Source organism: Hypomesus nipponensis, chromosome 9 (assembly GCF_054491055.1).
Source record: "Hypomesus nipponensis isolate SF chromosome 9, ASM5449105v1, whole genome shotgun sequence".
NCBI lineage: Eukaryota > Metazoa > Chordata > Actinopteri > Osmeriformes > Osmeridae > Hypomesus > Hypomesus nipponensis.
Window position 1 is genome coordinate 14,743,933 of NC_140369.1, and position 24,545 is coordinate 14,768,477.

Sequence of the window (24,545 nt, forward strand, 5' to 3'; positions counted from 1 at the left end):
TTCATTCTGGTACACATACCCAATCACACTAGACATAACCAATCAATCACATAATCAAGCACACTAGACATAACCAATCACAGTAAACATGACCAACACATACCCAATCCCAGTTGACATGACCAAAACCAATTTAAACCCCAACTGTCAAGTCAACAACCACTTCATGACACACACACAACCACTCACACACATACAAACTCTACATGTGTTCACTCAATCATTCAAGGGAGAGTGGACCTAAGATGATTACATAGTAGGCACTGAGGGTGTGGAGACGTCGAGTAATCCTGCTGGATTATAATCTCGATCTGTATAGAGCAGGGATGACCATGCAGCCGTCCTCCAGAACAAAGAAGGGATTGTTCCTCCTGGATTACCGTGGAAATGAAATGCTGACAAGAGGAAGAAACTTGATGACACTGAACAGGAGACAGGGTTGTCATTTATATCCTCAATATATCACCTTCTCAAAATACCACTGGGCCCAGGGTCAGGGGCCAGGGGTCAGGCCTGACAAGTATTTCATCTTTATGACTTCCTTTAATCTGTTTCAGGTAGAGTACAGTACGTCTAGCTAGTGTTGCATCTACTAACTACTCTAGTGCTCTACATCTACTAGGATGATGTACTAAACAAGGCTATCCACTAAATCTGCACTTTGATTTTCTGGGAAAGAAAAACGGTCAAACTAACAATCCAGGAAGTAGATGTGTGGATGTGAGTCCTCTCAGGTTGTCAAATGAAGAACCTGGGGGTGCATGGTTACCTAGCTGTTGGCTAATGGTCTGGCTAGCTAGCTGTGGCCTGATGTCTTAGAAAGTTAACTCTAGGCTAACGGATTAGACAGCTAACTCTAGGATAATGGATGAGATAGCTAGAGGTTGGTTTACAGTCTGGGAAACCTAATCTATAACTTCAATACTGCAGGAGGGAAAAAATCTGCCCTGATCTGATGTGATCTGGAATGTGATCCTCTAGATTTACAGCCTCTCTCCTTTCACTCCAGCTCTCCCTCCTCAGGCCCTCTCTCCTAATCTGCCTCCCCGGATAGAGCATCTGTCAACACACACACACATTCCCCTCTCCCTCCCGCCTGACTGGGAATCAATACCGGCCACTCACACAATTTATGTCTGGGATGCCCTTTTTACTGCTGACACGGGGAAAGGGAAAACTCCCTGTACAGGCACACTCACACACACCTAACACACCTACACACACACACACACACACACACACACACTATTGTGCCCCATGAACACATGGGGTACTGTGCATTGCATCGCCATTCAGAACCATAGAACCAGACTGGCTGTCCTTAACACTACTACCACGACTGAGCACAATATAAAATCAATACACACATTCGCTCACTCGCTCACACACACACACACTCACACTCACACACACTCACGGTCAGTCACCGGAGCGAGCGTGCGGCAGAGGGGACGGACAGACAGACAGAAAGAGAGAGAGCGGCAGAGTGTGGTTGTACCGATGGCTAGCTGTGGCAGAGTGCAGCCCAGCCTCTCCGCGATTGCCTGCAGCTCTTTCAACTTCGCCTGCTGACGCCGGCCCTCCTCGCTCAGGATCTTGTCCTTCAACCACTGGTAGCCCTGTCGGAAACAACAGCAGCAGCACACCGGCTCAAAACCAGAGCCCTGCCCGCGACCGGCCACACGGAGGCCAACCGGTGACAGCCAGGGCCCTGCTTTCAAACATCGCTGCTCTGGCTTCCAGGAGGCCCCCCACCTCCCTCCGCCTCCCCTCTACCCGCCCAGGGGGACACCCCTGCCTGGACACACATACACACACACCTACAAACTCAGTGTGTAGGTGTGGGTGTGCGTGTTTGTGTGCAGGGGGTCATGCTTTCACTCATTTGAGTTATGACTGGAGAACTTAAAGATTGGTATATGAGTAGCGGGGGGAAGGGTTTAATTGCGCACTAGTAGAGATATTGACTTCAGATTCAAATCTCCCTTCCTGTAAGTCGCTTTGGATAAGCGTCTGTTAAATGAACCATTTACATAAGAGGAGTGGATGTGTCTAAGCTGGGAGCTAGCTCAGCTGAGAGGGCTGAACACATGTGTGTGTGTGTGTCTATGCTCCTAATCACAACTGAACCTCCACAGAGAAGATGTTTTGTAACGAGCTGTGCTGTGCACGTGAAGTGCACGTGATGTCAACAGCAAGATCGTCACCCCCCCACCAACGACAACACCACAAACATCCACTGGCCTCACCCCACACCACAGAGGTAACACAGACACAACCTTCACTGCACACACAGCGCACCCTGTTTCTACACGCCACTGAGACAGAGTCTGGTGATGTGTGTGTGTGTGTGTGTGCCTCAACGAGGGGACATCAAATATTAAGCACTTCCACAGCTGTGGTCTGGTAGTCTCTGTAAACAATACAAGTTGTCAAGATGCCCGACAAACAGACAAAACACATTCAAGGTAAGAGAGACAGCGACTTTCAGAACCTGAAAGACACAGAGAGAACATTGGTTATGACAGGAAGCGGGGAAGGCTGGGACACGGGCACAGAGGGGGGCAGGAGGAGCAGACACACGGGGGGGGGGGGGGGCAAACAGCATCGGAAATGCTGCATGTGTGTGTGTGTGTGGGGGGGGGGTGTACCTTCAGAGATGCTCGGGAGTAGGCAGGTACCCCGCTGTCATATTTCCCTGAGATGATGCCACAGGCTAGCGGAGACCATGTCATAGCCCCGACACCTGAGGGTGAGGGGACAGCATGTCAACAAAGACTGGCAAAAGGATCTGTGCAGTATCTGTGCAGTATCTGTGCAGTATCTGTGCAGTATCTGTGCAGTATCTGTGCAGTATCTCTGCAGTATCTCTGCAGTATGTGCAGTATCTCTGCAGTATGTGCAGTATCTGTGCTGTATCTGTGCAGTATCTGTGCAGTATCTGTGCAGTATCTGTGCAGTATCTGTGCAGTATGTGCAGTATCTGTGCAGTATCTGTGCAGTATCTGTGCAGTATGTGCAGCATTTGTGCAGTATCTGTGCAGTATCTGTGCAGTATCTGTGCAGTATCTGTGCAGTATCTGTGCAGCATCTCTGCAGCATCTCTGCAGCATCTCTGCAGCGTCTGTACTCACCTATCTTGTGGAAGAGCTCAGGCAGCTGCACCTCCACCTTCTCCCTCTGGAACATGTGGTACTCTGCCTGCTCACAGATAGGCGGGATCTGGTTGAACTGGCGCGCCACGGAGTACGCCTCCTACAGGCCACACGGGGAGCAGCGGTGACTCTCACGCCCTCAACAGGCCACGCCGGGAACAGTGAGGTGTGTGTGTGTGTGTGGGCCTTACCATGATCTCCATAGGACTCCAACGAGATGTTCCCCAGTACATGGCCATGCCCTGGTTTATCACGTGGGTCATCGCTCGAACCGTCTCTGCCAGAACAGAAAAAACAAAACACTCATGGTTAGTTTCAAGTGAGTGGAGTCGTCCGGTCATCCACAGAGGGCGGAAGCAGAGGAGAAGAGAGGAGGATGACAGTGGAGGAAGGAGAGAAGGAGTAGAGACGGGAATGAGAGAGGAGGATAGGAGAGGAACGGAAGAGAAGGAGGAGGGGATCCCTCACAGAATCGCTCCTCCCGAGGTTTCCTCCATGTTTTGGGATGGTTTAGGGGCAGTTCTATGGGCGTGTGTGACGCCCTCTGTGACATTGCTAGAGAAATGGGCTAGTTACAAATGAAACTAGATTTGATTTGAAGAGAACAGGGTGAGAGAGGAGGATGACAGTGGAGGAGAAAGGAGGACGAGAGAGGAGAGGAGCAGAGAAGGGGATGATCCTCGGTTCCCTGAGGCCAGAGAGAGAGAGCAGTGGCAGATGGCCTAACTAGCTATGCAGACATGGATTCAGGGCCCTCCATGGCCCACCCATGTCAACTGGCTGAACTCTGGAAAGGGCAGATGGCTAAATAAATAGAGAAATGGACAGCTCCTGCAGCTTGATAGAACTACCAGCGAGGCTTCCTTCAGGTCAGACAGATGGAGAGAACTACCCAGGAACACATCTCTGGGGGGCAAGGAGGGGGGAGGGGGGGGGGGGGGGGTTGGATGGGGGCTCAACCACTACATTCAGACATGTCTGATAGAGATTCACGAATAACCAAAAATGAGGAGTCCAACACTGACTACAAATGAGTCCAGGTGGTAACTTGAACTGACGTTGAGACCAGACTCATGGCTGCATGAGAGGCTGTGGTCTCCCCAGGAGGGGGACGGGGAGGGCTGGGGATGCCCTGGTGACGAGCTGTGTTCAGACAGCGTGCTCTGACCTCCCTGCCCAGGCACAGAGAGGAGAGGGAGAGGATGAACACAGTGTGACATGAGGCTCAGCACAGCACAGGACCCGGAACATTCATTTAAATACACCAGTATCACCCATAGACTAGTAGTTAAACTAGTTTAAACTAGTCTAGAATACAGTAAAATTGAACTCATGGCAGTCCCGGGTTCTACTGTCTCAGGTTGAGCTTCAAAGCCAGTGTATGCACAGTGGCCTGGGTTATTCCGTGACAAGGCATGTAACATTATGTGGAGGACAGGTGTTAACTGGCTTGAGTTGTCTCAGGGACATTCTTAGTTAAACTACAAAGGGATTGGAACATGGATGTAGCCAGGCCAACAGAAGGGAGGGATGAAGGGAAGGGAGGATGGCAGTCAGAGGAACAGTAGGTCGTAATTCAGGGAGCCTCACCTTCCATAGGAGTGTTGGGGTCTGGTCGGTTCGCAAACACCACATCCACATACTCTAACTGCAGTCTCTCCAGCGAGGCCTTTAAACCTACACAACGACAAACCAACAATCATTTCCTGCTTTCCGCATTCTCCCCGTAGGAAGGAGCAGTTTAACTCCGCAGCGTCGTTAATCCCAGCTCCACTGTCCTCTACTCCTCGTAGCTGGCCGGCGTCTGGCAGGATTCAGTAATGACAGGGATGCTACCACGGTGAAGCATGTGCTGGCTCAGCATTACCCACAACCCCCCCCCCCCCCCACCCCCCACACCCCCCACCCTAGAACCTAGCTGTTCCCTGAAACCCCAGTGATTCATTAGGGAGGAATACATTGGTTCTAGGTTTTATCGGAGGTGGTTGTAAAGTGTCAAGTCAGCAGCAGAAGTCCGGCCCTTGCAGTGTCAGACCCCCGTGCAGCTGAATGCTTACCTTCTATAATGTGTTTCCGTGACAGGCCTCGCTCAGTCTCTGCTCTGTGGGGGATGAAAGCGCTCAGCGTCAGTCATGGGTTTTACTGATGCCACTTCCACCTGACACGGCCTTGTGGATGACAGCGACCGTGACACCGGCTCTTAAAGCTTCTCATGATTAGTTCTGATTATTGGATTTCTCTAGCCAACGCTGCATCCAAACGGGGATTTGAACCTGCACCCCTTTAAACATGCAGACCAATGCTATCCCACTGAGCGACACCCATTTTCTTCACGCTACATTGTTGTTATTATTACTGTTATTTCGTTTGCTGACGTGTAGCTGTGTCATCACCAGGGGGCGGAGTATCAGGCAGGAAGAGCGTGTGGATCATGTGACCTGTACCACTGTACAGCGGGTGATTGGCGTGTTCAATCAGGTCAGCTCCATGGCAGCTTTACTGAGCCAGTAGCAGATGCAATATCAGATGAGCCAGGATAAAACTTGATCCCATTAGCAGTCACCGTCACCAGACCCCCCCCCCCCCAACCCCCACCACGTCAGCATCACAGACAGCAGTTTGTATTCATAAACACCCTACTGATTGACTGGATAACGTAGATTTTGGTTTGTTGTTTGCATGCCTACTAGCTTCAGTCGGTAGAACATTTAAATGCAGAGAGAGATGAAACTCGAGGTGAACCTACTTTCCGCCCCAGAATATCTTCGTCGTGATCACCAAACTGGAGCGCCTGAAACAGAGATGAGCAGCAACAACATAAACAACACTTTGCGTGCGCCTGCCACGGCACCTGTCACACTGGGCCGTGAACACTGTTTACAACACACACAATCCCAGTTCGGTTTCCCCCCCCATAGTGCAGTTGGCTTGCTCTCCCTAACACTGCGTACAGGCCTGTCTGCATGAAAGGGTGAGTATGTGAAGGGGTGAGCCTGTGAAGGGATGAGTCTGTGTGGGGGTGAGTCTGTGAAGGGATGAGTATGTGAAGGGATGAGTCTGTGAAGGGGTGAGTATGTGAAGGGATGAGTCTGTGTAGGGGTGAGTATGTGAAGGGGTGCGTATGTGAAGGGATGAGTATGTGAAGGGGTGAGTATGTGAAGGGATGAGTATGTGAAGGGGTGAGTATGTGAAGGGGTGCGTATGTGAAGGGATGAGTATGTGAAGGGGTGAGTATGTGAAGGGGTGAGCCTGTGAAGGGGTGCGTATGTGAAGGGGTGAGTCTGTGAAGGGCTGAGTCTGTGAAGGGGTGAGCCTGTGAAGGGATGAGTCTGTGAAGGGATGAGCCTGTGAAGGGATGAGCATGTGAAGGGATGAGTATGTGAAGGGGTGAGCCTGTGAAGGGGTGAGCCTGTGAAGGGATGAGCATGTGAAGGGATGAGTATGTGAAGGGGTGAGCCTGTGTAGGGGTGAGCCTGTGAAGGGGTGAGCCTGTGAAGGGATGAGCATGTGAAGGGGTGAGCCTGTGAAGGGATGAGCATGTGAAGGGATGAGCATGTGAAGGGGTGAGTCTGTGAAGGGATGAGCATGTGAAGGGATGAGCATGTGAAGGGATGAGCCTGTGAAGGGATGAGTCTGTGAAGGGATGAGCATGTGAAGGGATGAGCATGTGAAGGGATGAGCCTGTGAAGGGGTGAGCCTGTGAAGGGATGAGCATGTGAAGGGATGAGTATGTGAAGGGGTGAGCCTGTGTAGGGGTGAGCCTGTGAAGGGGTGAGCATGTGAAGGGATGAGCATGTGAAGGGATGAGCATGTGAAGGGGTGAGTCTGTGAAGGGATGAGTCTGTGAAGGGGTGAGCCACAAGGGACACAGCCACACCCAGACCATGTTGGCTGTGAGGACGGCAGGCTCACAGGCCTGGAGCTCCAGGCTGATTCATTATTCAGCATCCTTGACGAGGGACACAAGAGCTCTGCCATGGCCTTGCTACCTGCATTAATCATTCATGTTCAACTCCTTCGCCCCCCCATCTCTTTCGGCCTTCTTCACTCTGTCTCTTTTACAGTCACTCTCTCTCTCTCTTCCCCCCTTCTCGGTCTCATCCCAGACAGTGGCAGACACACCAGGTCAGGGTAGAGAGGCGATGCTCAGGGACTCCTGCCTTCACCTACCTCCAGCCCTTCTTCTTGATAACATTCCCCAACACCACCTCCGCTCTGTGGGGGGGGGGGGAGAGAGAGAGAGAGAGAGAGAGAGCGAGAGAGAGAGAGAGAGAGAGAGAGTTACTTCAATGAATTCAAGCGTTACCCTCTGAGAGCCCGGTCTGAAGAGTGAATGAGTTCAGACAGAGTACACATGTGATTACAAAATAAATATTTAAACAACATGTAAAACAGGACACAAATATACACTAACAGCATGAAAAGGTACATTGCACTGTATTATTCACAAACTCCCCATGTTGACAATGTGGCAGACTGCTAAAGTTAGGATTTGGCCTGATAAAATTTTGCATAGCTGGATCACATATAAGTAGGTAATCCAAGGCGAGGTATAGTAGGCTAGTATGTCAGACCAGGCTAGCCCGGTGTGTGGTATGGGCTAAATTAGGCCAAGCCATGTTAAACAGACACACTGAGACAGGCTGGGGTGCAACAGATACTCTATGAATCATTAGCAACAGTGGGGGTGATCATTTCTTCTGCATGGAACTCATTACAAATGGGAACACTTCTGTTAGCAGGTGATAACTCTCCCCTCTGCTCCCCTCCCCTCTCCCCTGCTCCCCTCCCCTCTCCCCTGCTCCCCTCCCCCCTGCTCCCCTCCCCTCTCCCCTGCTCTCCTCTCCTCTCCCCTGCTCTCCTCTCCTCTACCCTGCTCCCATTGACTTCCGTCCCCAATCCCCTTCTCGCCTCTCTCCTCTGGACCTTGAATAGTCACTTCCTTTCTACCTCCCTGTTATTTCCCTCTCTGCCTCTTCATCTCTCTGCCTCTTACCCTGCCTGCAGCCTACTGAGGTGAACAGAGGGAGAGGAGGAGTGAAGGAGGAGAGGAGAAAGGAGGAGGAGGGTGGCTTCTCCCAGTGCCAGATGTTAGTGGCCCTGCCCTCAGGTCCAGTACCACCATCTTCCTCATGACTGGAGATCTCCACTCCACTAAGAGTGTGTGCATGTGTTTGTGTATTTATGAGTGTGTGTGTGTGTGCGCATGAGTGTGTGTTGCCGTAAGAATGTGAGTCTGTGTGTGTGTGTGTGAGTGTGGGCGCGTGCCCATGCAGGTGCCTGTAAAATCCCTTCGCGCTCAGTCCTTCAACGCAGGGTCAACTTACTATCTTTCTCCAGAACCCCACTCAGAACGTGCGGTTGTTTCATAGTTGGAACAGATGAGTTGTGTCTGTATTGACAGTGTGTTTGAGAGCACGCGTTTCTTGCTCATACCCTGTGGCATGAGCTGACAATGTCAGAGGCCATATTGACAGGATATCCATGTTTGTCTCTGTGGCTCAGGGGTTTAGTCCTGGCTCCAGTGCACACAGGCACACTGCAAACACAGGGAGACCCACAGATGGAGAGAGCAGGCAGCAGGGCATCAGGGCAGTGAACCCCACCTGGTGGTTATCTCCCTGGTTCCTCTGGTGCATGAATCAACACCCAGGGATGTCAGCCGTGACACCAGACCAGGGCCGATGTCTCTCCTTCCCTTCGATTCTGTCATATCACTTCGCTTCTCCCTGCCACTCTCCACTCTTCTCCCTCCCCTTACATCTCGTCATCTTTCATCCCCCCCCACCTCGTTTCTGCTCCTCCTCTTGTTTCCAGTCCTACCCTCCACTCTCCCTCTCTTTTCCTCCTTCCCTGCCTCCTCTCCCCTCCTCCACTCCCTCCTCTCGATCCCCTCTCCCCGCCCTCCCCTCCCTCCTCTACTACCCTGTGTGTGGAGCTCACAGCTAGCTGGGGAAGCCTAAGCCCCACGGCTCAGCAGCAGTGGTCCAGACGCACACAAACAGCACCTCTAACACATGAGCCACGCTGGTAATCTGAGGTTGTGAACCACAGTCACAGCTCCAGTGATGAGGAAGGTCACACGTCATAATCTCTATCCCCGGCGACGCAGGTCATGCAGGCCAGCGCAGAACCTCTCCCTGGATGAGGAAGCTACGCGTTGAAGTGTTTAACAAGAACCTCCTTTCAGCCTGAATAACAACTGAGTTCGATGACGTAATAATCAACTCGTGGCATATTATCACAAGCGGTCGCCTGGAACGTACCGGAACTTTGAATTCTGAGAAGGATTTAAAATAAGATGGAGGGGGGGGGGGAGAGAGGCGTTAACCTAGGGTACGGTTGATAAAAAAGGATAATCTCTGGGATTATTTCAATTCGTCCCAGCGACGACAGAGCCAGATGAATCCAGATAGGCAGCAGGGCTCAGAGGAGGACAGGTGCTGATCTTAAGACTGCCGCAGACGACAGCTCATCCCCTCACACACCGTGTCCGACCCTGGTGCTACCGGCACGCTCAGTCACACCTGCCACAGATGGACCTGCCGGGCCCATATGCCTCATAAAGAAAGCCCTGTCGAAGGCTGTCATGGTCACAGGGTGTGTGTGTGTAGGAGACGGGTGTCTGAAAGAGAGAGAGTGTGTGTGTGTGTGTTCAAGGCCAGCAGAGGCAGGGGGCTCCCTCTTATGTTTATGCAGACAGGTTTGTAGCGCTGACCTTGGCGGTCCCCCGGTCCCCCCTCCACTAAGGGGGGGGGGGGGGGGTCTTTAAGATTCTAATCACACAGGGACACAGGCAAGGCCACCCGTCCCAGAGCGGCCACGCCTGTGCAGGGTCCCCGCAGCTTATTTGTCATGAGATATGTAGCCACTGTGTTCACCATCGTTAACTGATCTGTAAATGCTATATCCGTGACCTCCTTCTTTAACTGATCGGTAACAACGACCTCGCCCATGCAAAGTAAACGGGAGGAGGCGATCACGCGAAAAAATGACTGAATTCCCCCCCCCTGCCTGATACGTAAAGTCAACTGCATCCCCTCTCTCAGGTCTGATCTGTCTGGGTGCATTTGGTTCGAGTGACTGGGCGATCGATCAGTGGTCTGTGGGAGTACTGCCTCGTACTCACTTCCCCGCAGCGTAGACCTCCGCCGTGTCAAACAGATTGATGCCATTCTCATAGGCCAGAGTCATCAGCTGCTCAGCCATCTGTTAGGAAGGAGGGATGGAGGTGGGGAAAGGGGGGGGTAGAAAGGGGGGGGAGGACCAGAGAGAAAGACGGGGAGAGAGGGAGAGAGGGGGGGAGAGTGGAAGAGACATGGGGAGAGAGAGATAGAGAGATAGAGAGACAGAGGGACACAGAGAGAGAGAGAGGGAGACAGACAGAGAGAGAGGAGGGATCACTGTTATGAGGTGCTGAGAGGCTTTTAATTATTTAGCCTCCGATCTTTCCTGCTTCGACTGTATGGTTCAGTGATTTGGCGTTCGTATTACTGGGTGTGCGTATTGAGATCATGTGACATATGCGTGTATGTGTGCTCAGTCTCTGGCCTGCTCTCGACATCCATGTGTTTGCAGTGTAAGCAGAAATAACCCAGGCTTTTCGAACAGTGTGTGTGTGTGTGTGTGTGTGTGTGCGTGGGGGGGGGGGAGGCTGGAATAACTAAATCCATCTGCTCTCACCTCATCTGTTATCTGTCCTCCGAATGTCACCCATGTTCCTGTGGGGCATCAACAGAGAAACACTGTCAGCAGGCAATCAGACACACACACACACACACACACACAGACCGTACACACACCACACACCATATTTTAACAGTTGCACATACAGTAACTGTGATGCAAAGAGAATAAGGCTGGGATATCCTGGACCCTGTTGGAAGCCCCTTCTCACCTCACCCTGGTACAACATAGTAGCAGCAAGGCCTTTGCTGTGATAAGGTTGTAAACTCTCACCTCCGGTCTGATGGCCAATGTTATGCAGCACACATGAACACACACACACACCCTCTCCATTCCCAACACTTACCTAACCCTAGGCAGGACACCCGCAATCCAGACTTTCCAAGGTTTCTGTCCAAACAGATAAAAGCAGAGGAGAGAGAGAGACATAGAGAGACACATAGAGAGACATAGAGAGAGAGGCAAAGAGAAAGAGAGAGGCAGAGAGAGAGAGACAGAGAGTGGGAGAGAGAGAAGGATATGTCAGCATTAACACTGTTGGTTACAGGTGAAGTGTGGTGTCGCCTGTGCTGCAAGTCACTAGAACCCGTTTCACACAAAGTTTGAAAGAGATTGGTGTCCCTTGGCAATCCTAGTCTAAACTACATGTTCAATAAAATATGTCTGCTCTCTCTGGGCTTGAGTGGGTAAACCTGCCCAGTACTGCTGGTCACCTGGTCCTATACCAGGTCTTTACTGCTGGTCACCTGGTCCTATACCAGGTCTTTACTGCTGGTCACCTGGTCCTATACCAGGCCTTTACTGCTGGTCAACTGCTCCTATACCAGGTCTTTACTGCTGGTCACCTGGTCCTATACCAGGCCTTTACTGCTGGTCACCTGGTCCTATACCAGGTCTTTACTGCTGGTTACCTGGTCCTATACCAGGTCTTTACTGCTGGTCACCTGGTCCTATACCAGGTCTTTACTGCTGGTTACCTGGTCCTATACCAGGTCTTTACTGCTGGTCACCTGGTCCTATACCAGGCCTTTACTGCTGGTCACCTGGTCCTATACCAGGTCTTTACTGCTGGTTACCTGGTCCTATACCAGGCCTTTACTGCTGGTCACCTGGTCCTATACCAGGTCTTTACTGCTGGTCACCTGGTCCTATACCAGGTCTTTACTGCTGGTCACCTGGTCCTATACCAGGTCTTTACTGCTGGTTACCTGGTCCTATACCAGGTCTTTACTGCTGTTCACCTGGTCCTATACCAGGTCTTTACTGCTGGTCACCTGGTCCTATACCAGGCCTTTACTGCTGGTCACCTGGTCCTATACCAGGTCTTTACTGCTGTTCACCTGGTCCTATACCAGGTCTTTACTGCTGGTCACCTGGTCCTATACCAGGCCTTTACTGCTGGTCACCTGGTCCTATACCAGGTCTTTACTGCTGTTCACCTGGTCCTATACCAGGTCTTTACTGCTGTTCACCTGGTCCTATACCAGGTCTTTACTGCTGTTCACCTGGTCCTATACCAGGTCTTTACTGCTGGTTACCTGGTCCTATACCAGGTCTTTACTGCTGGTTACCTTAGCAGCACCTGTGCTACTGCAGTGTGAGTGTGTATGTCAGAGACCAAGCGTGTGTGTAAAAGCTGGGATTCTGTGTGTGTTTGTGCGTGACTTAGTCCATGTGCAGTGAGATGCGAGGGGGGATGCTGCAGCAATGTTTCCTAATCTCTCCCACCAGGCCTCCCCACCTAGTACCACCACCCCACAACCAATCACAGGCCTTTCCACAGCGATTCACTCCAAAATCGAGCACAGCTGAGCCAATCGCAGCCCAGAAACAGACCCCCACAGCTGACAGCCACGGCTTTGATTGTCTTTGTTTACATGCATATTCTATAGGAACTAATTGAGACATATTAGAACAGGGTTTGATGTTAGTCATATTAAACCCAACAATTGGTAGACACAACCCACATCATAAATCAGCCAGGTTAAAAAATGACAGATGGTGTAAAACAACTGCAAACAAACTGTACTTACACAGGACATTGCACACAGATACTGTTCTCTCAGCCTACACGGTCCTTGCATTGGGTACTGACTGTTTTGGACAGTACTACTTGCAACATGGAGCTTGACTGGGTGTTTGAATTTCCTTTGATTTCAAGTGAGAAAATGAGATCCTTCAAACCCTGGGTTATAAAACATGATGTATTGCTTCTACCAACTCAAGCACAGGACAGCTTGAACAGCTTGAAGTGTGTGTGTGTGTGTGTGTGTGTGTGTGGGAGCAGTGATGATGTAACATCAGTGTAGGTGTAGTAAAGCCACTGTAGGTGTGTGGTATGTGGGACTGTCTGTTTCCGGAAACCCAAATGTATATATTTGCGACAATTATTTCTGTGTTTAAATATACGAGAGGAAAAGATAGAATATGAAATATGTGTGTGTGTGGATGCGTGTGGGATTATGACTGTGTGGGTGTGTTGTGATGCCAATGCTAGGGTGGCTAAATAGCTGTGGTGACTAAGAACAAAACCCTCCTTTCTTCTGCTGGGAACAGTGAGAGAATCCAAAAAGCTCCCTTTACATGACAGAGACTCCAAATAAACCGCACGTTATGTGCTTCTGAGCAAGCACAGAGAGAAGCATAAGCTTTTTTCATGTTGACAAACACTGGTGGTCCAGGTTCACTTGCAGTGTTTACACAGGCTAGCTTTGGACATCACAGGAGTACAAACACAGGGACGCAAACGCGCACACACCACACACACACAGGCGCATCTATTGAACACATGTTGTACATATGTTATAATATCTGGTGATATTCTACAATGCCAATACCTCAGTGGAGAAGAACTGGTGACCTGATCTGTTGGGGACTGATTGAGGGCATTAAGAGTTGAGAAGTGCGGCTGTATAATTACAGCTGTGATTAGGCGACGTTTGAGACCAAAGTTATTCCACGTCCTGTTATTGCGGCGCTGTTGTATAAGTGGTGTTGCATAACCGTGCTCCAACACTGTTCCCAGCAGGTGTGTTTGATAAAGCCCTTTCACAAAGAACCACGAAAGGTATTGGAAACTCATTCTGCTCTTCCTTTCTCTCTTTCCCTCTTCATCGCCCTCTCCTTTCAGTCTCTCCTCTTCTTCTTTCTCGCTCTCTTTCACCCTCCCCTTCTCCTGGACTTGTTCCCTGTGTGCTGATGATGTGCTTTGTTAGAAAGTGTTTTGTTGTGGTCCTTATGTATGGACCAGTATGGCCTAAGTGTTGTGTAGAGGCTAGAGTAGAGGCTGAGGGTGAGGCTGTGGGTGAGGCTGTGGGTGAGGCTGTGGGTGAGGCTGTGGGTGAGGCTGTGGGTGAGGCTGAGGGTGAGGCTGTGGGTGAGGCTGTGGGTGAGGCTGAGGGTGAGGCTGAGGCTGTGGGTGAGGCTGTGGGTGAGGCTGAGGCTGTGGGTGAGGGTGAGGCTGTGGGTGAGGCTGTGGGTGAGGCTGTGGGTGAGGCTGAGGGTGAGGCTGAGGGTGAGGCTGTGGGTGAGGCTGAGGGTGAGGCTGTGGGTGAGGCTGAGGGTGAGGCTGAGGGTGAGGTTGTGGGTGAGGCTGTGGGTGAGGCTGTGGGTGAGGCTGTGGGTGAGGTGGGCAGGCAGGGCTTCATGTTAGGGTTGCGTATATAAGGGTGTTGAGTGTTGCATGTTTGTATGGTTGGAGTGGTTATATGTGTGGATGTTGTGGTTATGCATGTATGGTTGATGTGGGTATGTATGGTAGCTATGGTGGTATGGTTATTGTGGTTCTGTGCCGCTGTTTGTGGCTCTGTGGTTTGTGCAGCGTGCAGTGACAGCAGCAGTCCATTTCAGGGGCTGTGTGTAAGCCTGGCACCTGGACAGGACACAGCTAGATGGATGACACGGTGTCCTTCCTGTCCAACACCCTCATCTATCTGCCCTGTCCCTCTCCCTTCGCCTCCTAAACAACCCTCTCCCTCCCTCCCTAAACAACCCCCTCCCTCCCTCCCTCCAAGCCCTGGGGGAGGTTGGCCCAGCTTCGAGAGCTGCAGTGTGTTTCAAAGTCACTAACAAGGTAAGGCAGGCTGCAGGGGGACTCGGGTAGAAGAGCGTTCACTCCAGCCAGAGAGAGCAGGGGGACGCTCGTTAATGCCTCTACTGAGAGCAGTGGAATGGTGCAAGAGAGGGTTGTGTATGTGTGTGTGTGTGTGTGTGTGTGGGGGGGGGGGGGGGGGGACTGTGTGAGGTTGGAAGGGGTGCGGGGTGTTGGACAGACTATTGGCGATGAGGAATTAGAACAGGGTGACATAACTGAGGAGGAATGTGTTTAGCGGGATCTTTTCACTGGACATCCTCTATAAATACACACACCCAGACAGGCAGCTCCCGCGTACACAAACAAACACACCTCTCATGTGACTGGTGGGGCCTGACTCTGCAGAGCCTCTCTCTCCTTACTTACTCTGCTGTCTCCTCCTGCTGTCTCCTGTCGTCAGCGCTTGTTAGTTCCTTTCCCCGTCTCCTCTCCTCATCTCCTTCCCTGTCTTCTCTCCTTTTATCCTCTCCTCATCTCCTCCCCTGCATCTTCTCCACCTCCAGCCTCCCATAGATTTTATGTAACATCCATTCAGGTTGAGAGAGGACCACCTACATGCTGCTCTAAAAGCAGCCCAGCTCTTTGCTCCCAGCTCCCTGCTCCCTGTTTTCAGCTCTCTGCCCCTGCTCCAAGCTCCCAGCTCTCTGCTCCCAGCTCGCACGAGGCTGCTACCGGAGAGTGGCGCTGTATCCCCCCACCGCCCCCCCAGGAACCCCCGGCACCTCCAGCACATCCGTGTCTGTTGTGAACCTCCCTACCTACACTGAGGGAGACAACCACCATGGTCTCTTCACACACACACACACACACACACACACACACACACACACTCCTCTACAGCTCCTGCAGCCTCACTAGAGCAGAGGGGGAGGCTGAAACAAACGGCTCATTACGCTGCCTAGCTGCCGTGCTCGTACAGTCGTTGATGGTAGCTAACCCCAACTGTGGAAATGTGATGAAAGGACTCTTTTAAAATCAGCATAGGCTACATTCCACTCCAACACTGGAAAAACAAAATGAGAAATTGCTCTGCCAATCTGCCGTCAGTTGTCATTACCAGTAAACTGTTTTGGAGTAGAGTTTGTGTGTTTGTGTGTGTGTGTGTGAGAGAGAGTGGGGGTGTAAATATGTGTGTGTGTGTGTGTTTGCTTGGTGTTGGTTCGGATGGTGTGTATTTGTGAGGGTGGGGGTGTATGCGTGTGTATGTTTACGTGGTAGTGGTGGGGAGGAGGAGTGTGTGTGTGTTCTGTGTGTGGTGATGGGAGGGGCAGGGGGGGCTTAGCAGCCTGCCAGTCCCACCAAAGGGTGTCCTTCTTGGGGTCGGATCAGCCCCAGGCATCCATCACAGTCTGTCTGTGGCCGCAAGCTTGGAAACTGCTTGGCAGGAGAGAAGAGGAGGGCAAACCTGGCTTCCAACCTGGGTGTGTTGGAGCTTTAGCCACCTAGCTTTGACCCTGCTTCTGATGGCTGAGCACATCAAGCCCAGAGAAGGTTTAAAACTACACGTTGCAGTATGGGCTCATAGACCAAGCAGCAGGCCAGCCGACCAGATGGTAACCCACTCAAACCAGGAAGTACATGTGACGATGCACGCTATTGGAAAAGAACCAGACCAATGGGAATGTCTGTTCTATATTCACCATTTCCGTCCCTAGCTAGTAGCTTCACCGACTCCATCACCAGCCTTCGTCGGAGTAATGTCTCTCTCTCTTGCTGCATTAAAGCCATGTTCACAAGCTGGGGGTGGTGAGGAACTGAGAGTGGGGGAAGTGAGTCCGTCACCAGAACTTTCTACACACTGTGAACTCTGCACTCAGCTCAAAGCGAACTGTCTGAAACGTCTTATGTAGCGCTTCATTGCTGTTGATGAAATAGTCAGCACACACACACACAGAGAACTGGGTAGAGCGCAGAACAGCACATCAGTTGACTATGCAAGTGTACACCTCGTTTGGGTTGGTTTCACTTGCTTGCCTCGACAATCCTAAACCTGTCTCCGTGTTTCATTTTTTTTGTCTCTAAGAGCTTTTCTCTAAAAAGCCTTCTGCAGTAATGACCCCAACCCCTGAAGCACAGACAGTTCAAAAGTCAGCCAAGCTGAGTAAATATGCTCACATTCATCTGCTGACAAAGAGTTGACCAGCAATCCGATAAGCTTATTTTATCTGGGTCATCGAAATAGCAGGATTCAACGATGACAACTTGGCTAGCTATATGTGCTGCCAGTCCTGCCAAAGCATGCATAATCCAACTACGGCAATAATCAGAATACATGCAATTCTAGTATTTACAACAGTAAATAAAAATATTTTCTTGACAGATTAGCATTGAGGGGAATGAAAGTGTTGATTTAGTCAATTCCAGTCAGCACATCCCCGGCAGGATTAATTTGCCTATTTCCAATGTCCTGAAGACAAAAACATGAGGAAGGTTCCAGAGAGCTAGTGAAGCAGTTACCGCCTGTAATTAAACTGTATCAGTCAGGCAAGGAAAGAACAGCTGTCTGCATTTCCCCATTGGGTTTAGCACGGTCACATCTCTCCCCCTCCCTCCCTCCCTCCCTCCCTCCCTCCCTCCCTCCCTCCCTCCCTCCCTCCCTCCCTCCCTCCCTCCCTCCCTCCCTCCCTCCCTCCCTCCCTCCCTCCCTCCCTCCCTCCCTCCCTCCCTCCCTCCCTCCCTCCCTCCCTCCCTCCCTCCCTCCCTCCCTCCCTCCCTCCCTCTCCCCCTCCCTCCCTCCCTCCCTCCCTCCCTCTGTCCTTTTCTTATTCTCTCGTTATCATGCCACAGTATCAATCCCTCTCCACACACACAAAACCGTTGAATGCACATATTTACAAACACACAGTGTTTGTAACACTCAGTGTTTGTACAGTGAAAATCTATCTTTTCATCGCCCCCCCCCCCCCCGACCTCTGGTCATGCAGAGAAACACAAGCATCAAGCTGCCCTCAATACCACAAAATCCTTTGTAGCTTTTTTAGAGTTATTGCTTAACACGCCCATGGACCCGACACCAACCAGATGTGTAGACTAATTATGTGGGGGGTTTCAATGTTTCTCTGTGTAACTGTACACAATTGTACTGGCTAGGCATGACAAGAGTTAGTCAAGCGATAAGGAGATGGAGGATTGTGTATACTGGAGCAGCGCAGCACAGTAGACTACAGTAGGCAGCCGGCTCTCCTACTGTGGCCCTGTCTCAGTCACGTGGCCAGTAGGAGGTAACTAGAGGCCTGGGGAGAGATGGCTGACTAACCAATGGCCCTGGAACTACAGAACACAGTCCCAACACTGGGCACGCTCCAACGCTGCCGGCGTTCGCACGCCCACAGATTTTGTCACCCGCAACCGCCACCCGGCCCACCGCTTTCACCGCCACACACACACACACACACATACACACTGGATCTCCGGGGGGGGGGTACAGACGGAGCAGAGAAACCGACACTTCTGAGGAGTGGAAGGAGACAGCGCTCTGACGTGAGCGTTGTGTCCAACCAAACAGCCTTCACGTGTTTATCGACGCCCGCCTCACAAAGCTCTCTGTGTCTGTGAACACAAACATCTGCTTGAGGTGTGGTCTACCAAGAGAGCTTTCAGAAGCCCTCAAACAAAGACAGGACGGGGGCGAACGAGCTGTACCGACTGTCTGTCGGTGTCTCTCTCTCACTCTCTTTCCCCTTCTCGGAGAGCCCACACCTTCACAACATGGCATTGTGATTCAAACACCATCTGGTGCGTATGAGAGCCTCTCTGGCAGCAGGGAGACTAGACTGTGTGTGAAGGATTCAGCATCTTACTTTACAACTACTGTTGTGCCTGCGGTACCATCAAATATCCTGGCAGAAGGAACTGCGGCCAATTATTGCACGACACCCGCTTAGGGAGAAGTGGAGGAGGAGGAGAAAAAGAAAAGGTGGGGTTGGAAGAGGAGGAGGAGGGAGAGGAGAGTAGAAGGAAGGAAGGGGAGACGAAAAGAAGGAGGGGAAGGCGAAGAGGAGGAAGGGTTGAAGAGGAGGAGGAGGAAGAAAAGGAGGAGGAAAATAGATGTTGAGGAGAAAGAAGAAGAAGATGAGGAGAAGAGGAGGAGGAGGGAAAGGAGGTGGAAGAGAGGCCGCTCCTCATGTTTACATGGCCACTGCAGTAAAAGATACTGGGCAGCGCAGCAGAGGGACTCATTCTCCCGTATCAAAATGTCGGCACAAATCGGGCTGTGTGTTTCAGGAAGACAACTCTTCGGAATAGGCCTGAAGTATGGGAATCTGTGTAGACGCCATTAGGAGAGGTCCATTGACAGCACGGATGATGCGTCTTGAGAAACGTCTGACACAGCAGCAGCTCTTATAGGACTGACTCCCCACATTCACTGGCTGATTGGCCGGCTAGTTGGTTGGCTAGCTTACTGACTGGCTAACTAAATGGCCAGCTAGCTGCATGCCTGGTTGGCTGCCTGGCCGGTTGGCTGGCTGCCTGGATGGACGGACTTGTCCTCAATGCCTTGGTTTCCTAAGCAAGCCTACTTTACATAATCGTAAGCCGTTCTGCGTGCATCATGAATTCAGTTCTGACTAAAGCCATTTGATCAGTTCTTGGAGGGGGGGCAGGGTGAAGGAGCCTGCCCCCAGCCCCTCGGCCTGCCCACATGGACCAGTCATGCCATGCAGAGCTGCTGTCACATACGATAGCAGCTCATTCTCCGGCGAGGCGAGACCGTTCTCTCTGCACCCCCTCAGCCCCGCTCTATTCTCTCTGCCCCCCCCCCCCCCCCCGCGCTCTTTGCCCTCTATGCTGGGGCAGATCATACGTGACTTGGTATACCCCCCCCCCACACCTCCATGCCTCTCTCTTTCACTCTTCCTCCTTCTCTCCCTCTCTCCAGATCTTTTTTGGGAGACATAGGGAGACAGGAGCTCTCTGATGACCAGTGTGCTCAGCCTTGTTGGGGGAGTCAGTCAAGTGTGTGCTGCCCTCAGGAGCGGATCTCCAGCCTCAGCCTTAGTCAGCCTCAGATCCGGCCCCAGCCTTAGTCAGCCTCAGATCCGGCCCCAGCCTTAGTCAGCCTCAGATCCGGCCCCAGAGTTAGTCAGTGTCGGTCCGAGGCCCAACCTCAGCCCCTGCACCAGCCTTAGCTCCAACCTGAGCATGGGTTATTATGATAATATCTTCTTGGGCCATGTCTTGTCTGAGACGCAAGATTGAGCAAGTTCCATTATGTGTCAAGCGTTTGGCCTTCTGGCATTTGAACACATTTGAATACTCATGAACTCAAGCTGATGGTCAAATAAATGGTACCCCCAAAAATCGACTCAAATGACCCACCTGCTATGTGCGGTTCCCTGCTGAAATGCAGTGAGAGCTGGCAGGCTGTATCTGAGTGTGTTGATGACTGCTCGGTTCGATGCAAAAATGTTCAAGTGGCACTGTGGCTGCGACTGCCCATTTCCCGGTGCTCTGCAGAGCTGACAAGCTTTACTTCTGCAGACAAGTGAGACAGATCCACACTGACAAGAGAACAGATTAGCCCAGGCGGCTACCTCAGACACTGGGCTTATGAAACGCAAACACACGAGCACACACTACCGCACGCACGCACGCACACACACACGCACAATAAATCCCTTTCAGATTCTGATTACTGTGCAAAAGCACATATGTTTAACATTCAGGAGAAGCATTCAGAATCACAGACACGCACACGCAAACCGCCTATTCTGCCTTCCGAATTGTAATGAGGCAACATCCAGCCTGAAGCGTGCATCCTCTCGTTCAACATCATTAAACTAAATAGCAATTGAGTGTGTCAACATGGCTTCCTAGCCCCCAGCCCATCTGATGTGAGGTCCTCCGCTGAGCCTTCCTGAGAAAAAGTACAGGAAGAAAACAGATCTGCCCCCGTGGAATTCAATCCTGCCCCCACCCTCAGCCCTGCTTTAGGAGCTCCTGGCAGCCCAGAACATCTGCTTACTGTAAACAACGTGGGTCTGAACCTGATCTGCACACCACAGCTCGTTAAGACGTCTGACATGAGCTCGTCCTGTTCCGGAGAGACGCATTCTGACCTCTCCGTCTCAAACACCTGATGACGGGAATGTGTGTCCGAACCACCTCTGCTACTCAATCAATGCAAGCCCCGTGGCCTTCCTGGTAGCCCTTCCCCCGCAGCGTGCAGTGTCGGCATTCCGGGGCTGTTCCGCTGTGACTCACAGTATATCAGAGGGGATGGTAAGCGTGGGCCCATTCCAGAGATCCTCAGCCGGTCATTTAAAACTATTGATGTAAGAGCTCTGGTGACAACACCACTGTTAGATGTGTCTGGTACAGCATCAGCCGTCAGGTACGACAATTTATAGGTTGAGCTGTTTTTTTTTCTTCCGGTAACTTAAAAGTAGCACGGGTGCTGACAGGAATGTACCGCGGCCAGGTGACGTCGAGTCTGTTGAAATGACAAATCTGAAATGCTTTGCTAAATATGGTCAGTGGTTAGCCTGGCTCGCTTGCTAACATCTCAACTCTGTAAACACAGTGGTAGTAGCTGAGGCTAGATGCATACGTGTCTTTGGCTAGACCCTGTCTCTCCCCTGCCTCTCCCCTGCCCTCTCCCCTGCCCTCTCCCCTGCCCTCTCCCCTGCCCTCTCCCCTGCCCTCTCCCCTGCCCTCTCCCCTGCCCTCTCCCCTGCCTCTCCCCTGCCTCTCCCCTGCCCTCTCCCCTGCCTCTTCCCTGGCCTCAGGTCTGTAAGTAGAAACTTTAATCATATGAATTATTCAGTTCACTCACACAAACCTTTTGCAAGTGTTTTTTTTTTCTTTTCTTCTTCTTATTTTTCTGTGAACGCATTTATGCAAGTGCATTTTAAAATGTATTTGTGCTTGCTTGCTTCCAGTTACAGCACTAGAGTAAGGGTGGGCATTTGTGCCACAAGTCAGCGTGTATTCAATATCTGTCTCTTCGGGGTGCAGAGTGACACTAAAATAACACACACTTAACTCATTAAATGAACGAGTCATTCATTTAGCAGAAGTCACACATGACTAAAATAAGTACTCTTACTCAACCCATTAAAAAAAATTAAGTGAAAAAAGAAAGTTGAAAAGCTGATTTGCATGGGGACTTTCATTTAAACTTGGTTCCTATTGAGCAGTTCAAGCAGTGGCTAGTGTGCACTGATAAGTGAAGGGATTACCACATCAATACAGTCAGGGGAAATTAAACCACAGTGATTTAAGATAGTGTCAGTTAATCTCAAACCACTAAACAGAGTGCAGCAGATTAAACGGAACTGCTTTGTTTGAACCACCAAGTTTCACAGACTGCATGTTCATGCCCTGGTGAGGTGGAACTACATAATCACCAAACAGACAATGGACTGAGTCCTGATGAGATCATTCTGTTCTACTGTTCTGCACACCATGCACCTGGTTAAACACCAAGAACCACAGAAGATTTGCACCAGGGTTTTGCCTCAGGTAAAAACAGAAGTACTGTAGCAAAAACTACAAACTTGATATCCATAGACCATTTGATTAAATGTTAAATGTTTAAAATGACCCACATCTCATTTCCTCCCCATGCCATGTCCCATCTGGATCATAGCCCAGGCCAGTTCTGGTAGTGGAAATGAGGACGCGAGGAGGTATGTGAAGTATACAACACCGAAGGTCCTACCTACAGCATACTATCACACTAAACCAATTTGAACCTCCAAAGACCATTGTCATTAACATATCTTACAGTAACTAACAAACAAAAAAAGTCCCTTATTGTCACAACTGGGCAACACACATCCTGTATCTCAGGTTAGTTCTACTCCATTACTACACAACTACAGACAGGAACCATCTCAACCTCAATAGGCCGTGCCGACTATCACGAAAAAAACGAACAAAACACAACTCCCTTATTGTCACATTGGGATCATAGATCAAGGCAGAACCACAGGAGTTGGTCCTACCAGCGGACTCAGTCCGACTGAACCAGCAGAGTTAGTGCCGTCAGCAGAGTTAGTCCTACTGGAATCATCAGTCCTACCAGACGCCTGGGTCCTAGCAGCAGTCAGTACCACCAGAGGACTGGGTCCTACCTATACTTCATCCCGGTCCTCATGCTCTGCTCGCTGGACGAGGGCACGTTCTGGACGGAGAGCTGGCCCAGGCTGCGTGCCACCATGGCCACGGCGCGGAACTTGCTCCTGGTGCCCGTGTTGGGGCTGTTGGCGTTCTGCCGGTTCAGACGTTCCTCCGTGGTGCGGCTGACCCCGCCCCGGTGCTCGGTGCAAACCAGCGACACCTGCATGGCGGCGAGTGGTCGGGCTGTGGGGCCGCGTCCGCCAGACGGAGAGCGGCGTCTGTGTGCGGATCAATCCAACGGTCGGTCTGCTGTCCAGCCCCACTAGACGTGGACGAAGAAGCGACTCCGGCTGGGCGAGCGGAGGAGTGGAGAGAGGCAGGGGTGCGGAGGGAGAGAGGGATCCCAGGGAGAGTGGGAGTCAGCCGGGCTCCGTGTCTGCGTCCTCACCCTCAGCTGGGGGAGTGGGTCTGGAGGCAGGGATAGCGGAGAGAGAGCAGGCGAGGGGCCGGGAGAGGAGAGCCGTGCCCTGGAGGGATTTGGTTTCCCAGCCGAAAACAACCTCCTCCTCAGAGTGTTGCGGCTGAGCGACTGTCCACTCCCTCTCCCGCAGTCGCCAACAGCCGAGCGCCACAAACTTCACACACACACATTCACCACACACACAGACACACACACACACACCACTGTCCCGGTGCGGATACAGAGATGCGCGCAAACGCGCGAAACCTCCCCCCCCTTTCAAAGAACGAGCTTGCGCGCGAGCGGTCCTGCCGAATCCGGAGAGAGTTCCCAGCAGGGTCGGCGTGTCCTCAGTCCCTCCGTCGGTCACACTCTCGCTCCCGCCTTCGTCACGACCACATCGCGAGCAGCCCCACAGGCGGATTCCCCCAACCCCCTCCCCTCCTCCTCCTGTCTCCTCCTCCCGCAATTTCCTCTTAATCTGAGCTCGGCGCTCGGAGATAAGACTCTGGCTCTGCCGGGCTGCAGGGAGCCCCGGCCGGGAGAGCAGGGTGAAGAGGAGAGGGAGCTATCGTGCCTCTGGGTTCCAGCAGGGCTCGGTTGTCGCGGTAGAGCGTCCTGTCGGGCAGCCGCCGGGCTGAGGGCTGATACACACACGCTCCGTGGCGCTCTGAGGGGCCAGCGAACATTCCCCCACTCACAACCCCCTCCTCCAAACGGAGCCTGGATTAAACTTACATGTGTGCCCTGTGCTCAGCAGAAAGAGACCGGGAAAGAGAGGGAGAGAGAGAGGGGGGGGGAGAGAGAGAGAGAGAGAGAGAGAGAGAGAGAGAGAGAGAGAGAGAGAGAGAGAGAGAGAGAGAGAGAGAGAGAGAGAGAGAGAGAGTGTGCAGGCTGCAGAGAGGAGGAGAGATGGGGGAGAGTGGGAGGGGATATATGAAGAGAGATATTGAGGAAGCTACAGTGGTGTGAGAGAGACAGAGAGAGAGCGAGAGAGAAAGACAGCGAGAGAACGTGAAGAGAGAACGTGAAGAGAGAGTGTGTGAAAAAGAGAGAAATAGATAGAAATGGAAACACAGATCTATAA

General features: G+C 51.7%; 1 protein-coding gene across 8 annotated transcripts in view; it reads right to left on the reverse strand.

Moving 5' to 3' along the window:
• kcnab2a (potassium voltage-gated channel subfamily A regulatory beta subunit 2a) overlaps nucleotides 1-24,545 on the reverse strand; it is a 76,627-nt gene that overhangs the window by 5,197 nt on the left and 46,885 nt on the right. For 6 of the 8 annotated variants that reach the window (XM_084706064.1, XM_084706059.1, XM_084706062.1 and 3 more), the window contains 11 exons: nucleotides 11,188-11,231; nucleotides 10,839-10,876; nucleotides 10,285-10,364; nucleotides 7,326-7,370; nucleotides 5,902-5,946; nucleotides 5,213-5,256; nucleotides 4,746-4,832; nucleotides 3,347-3,432; nucleotides 3,135-3,255; nucleotides 2,652-2,746; nucleotides 1,499-1,619 (listed from right to left, as the gene is read on the reverse strand). In XM_084706064.1, the coding sequence (XP_084562190.1) occupies nucleotides 1,499-1,619; nucleotides 2,652-2,746; nucleotides 3,135-3,255; nucleotides 3,347-3,432; nucleotides 4,746-4,832; nucleotides 5,213-5,256; nucleotides 5,902-5,946; nucleotides 7,326-7,370; nucleotides 10,285-10,364; nucleotides 10,839-10,876; nucleotides 11,188-11,231 (806 nt within the window). The other 2 variants (XM_084706058.1, XM_084706065.1) reach the window with 2 other exon arrangements.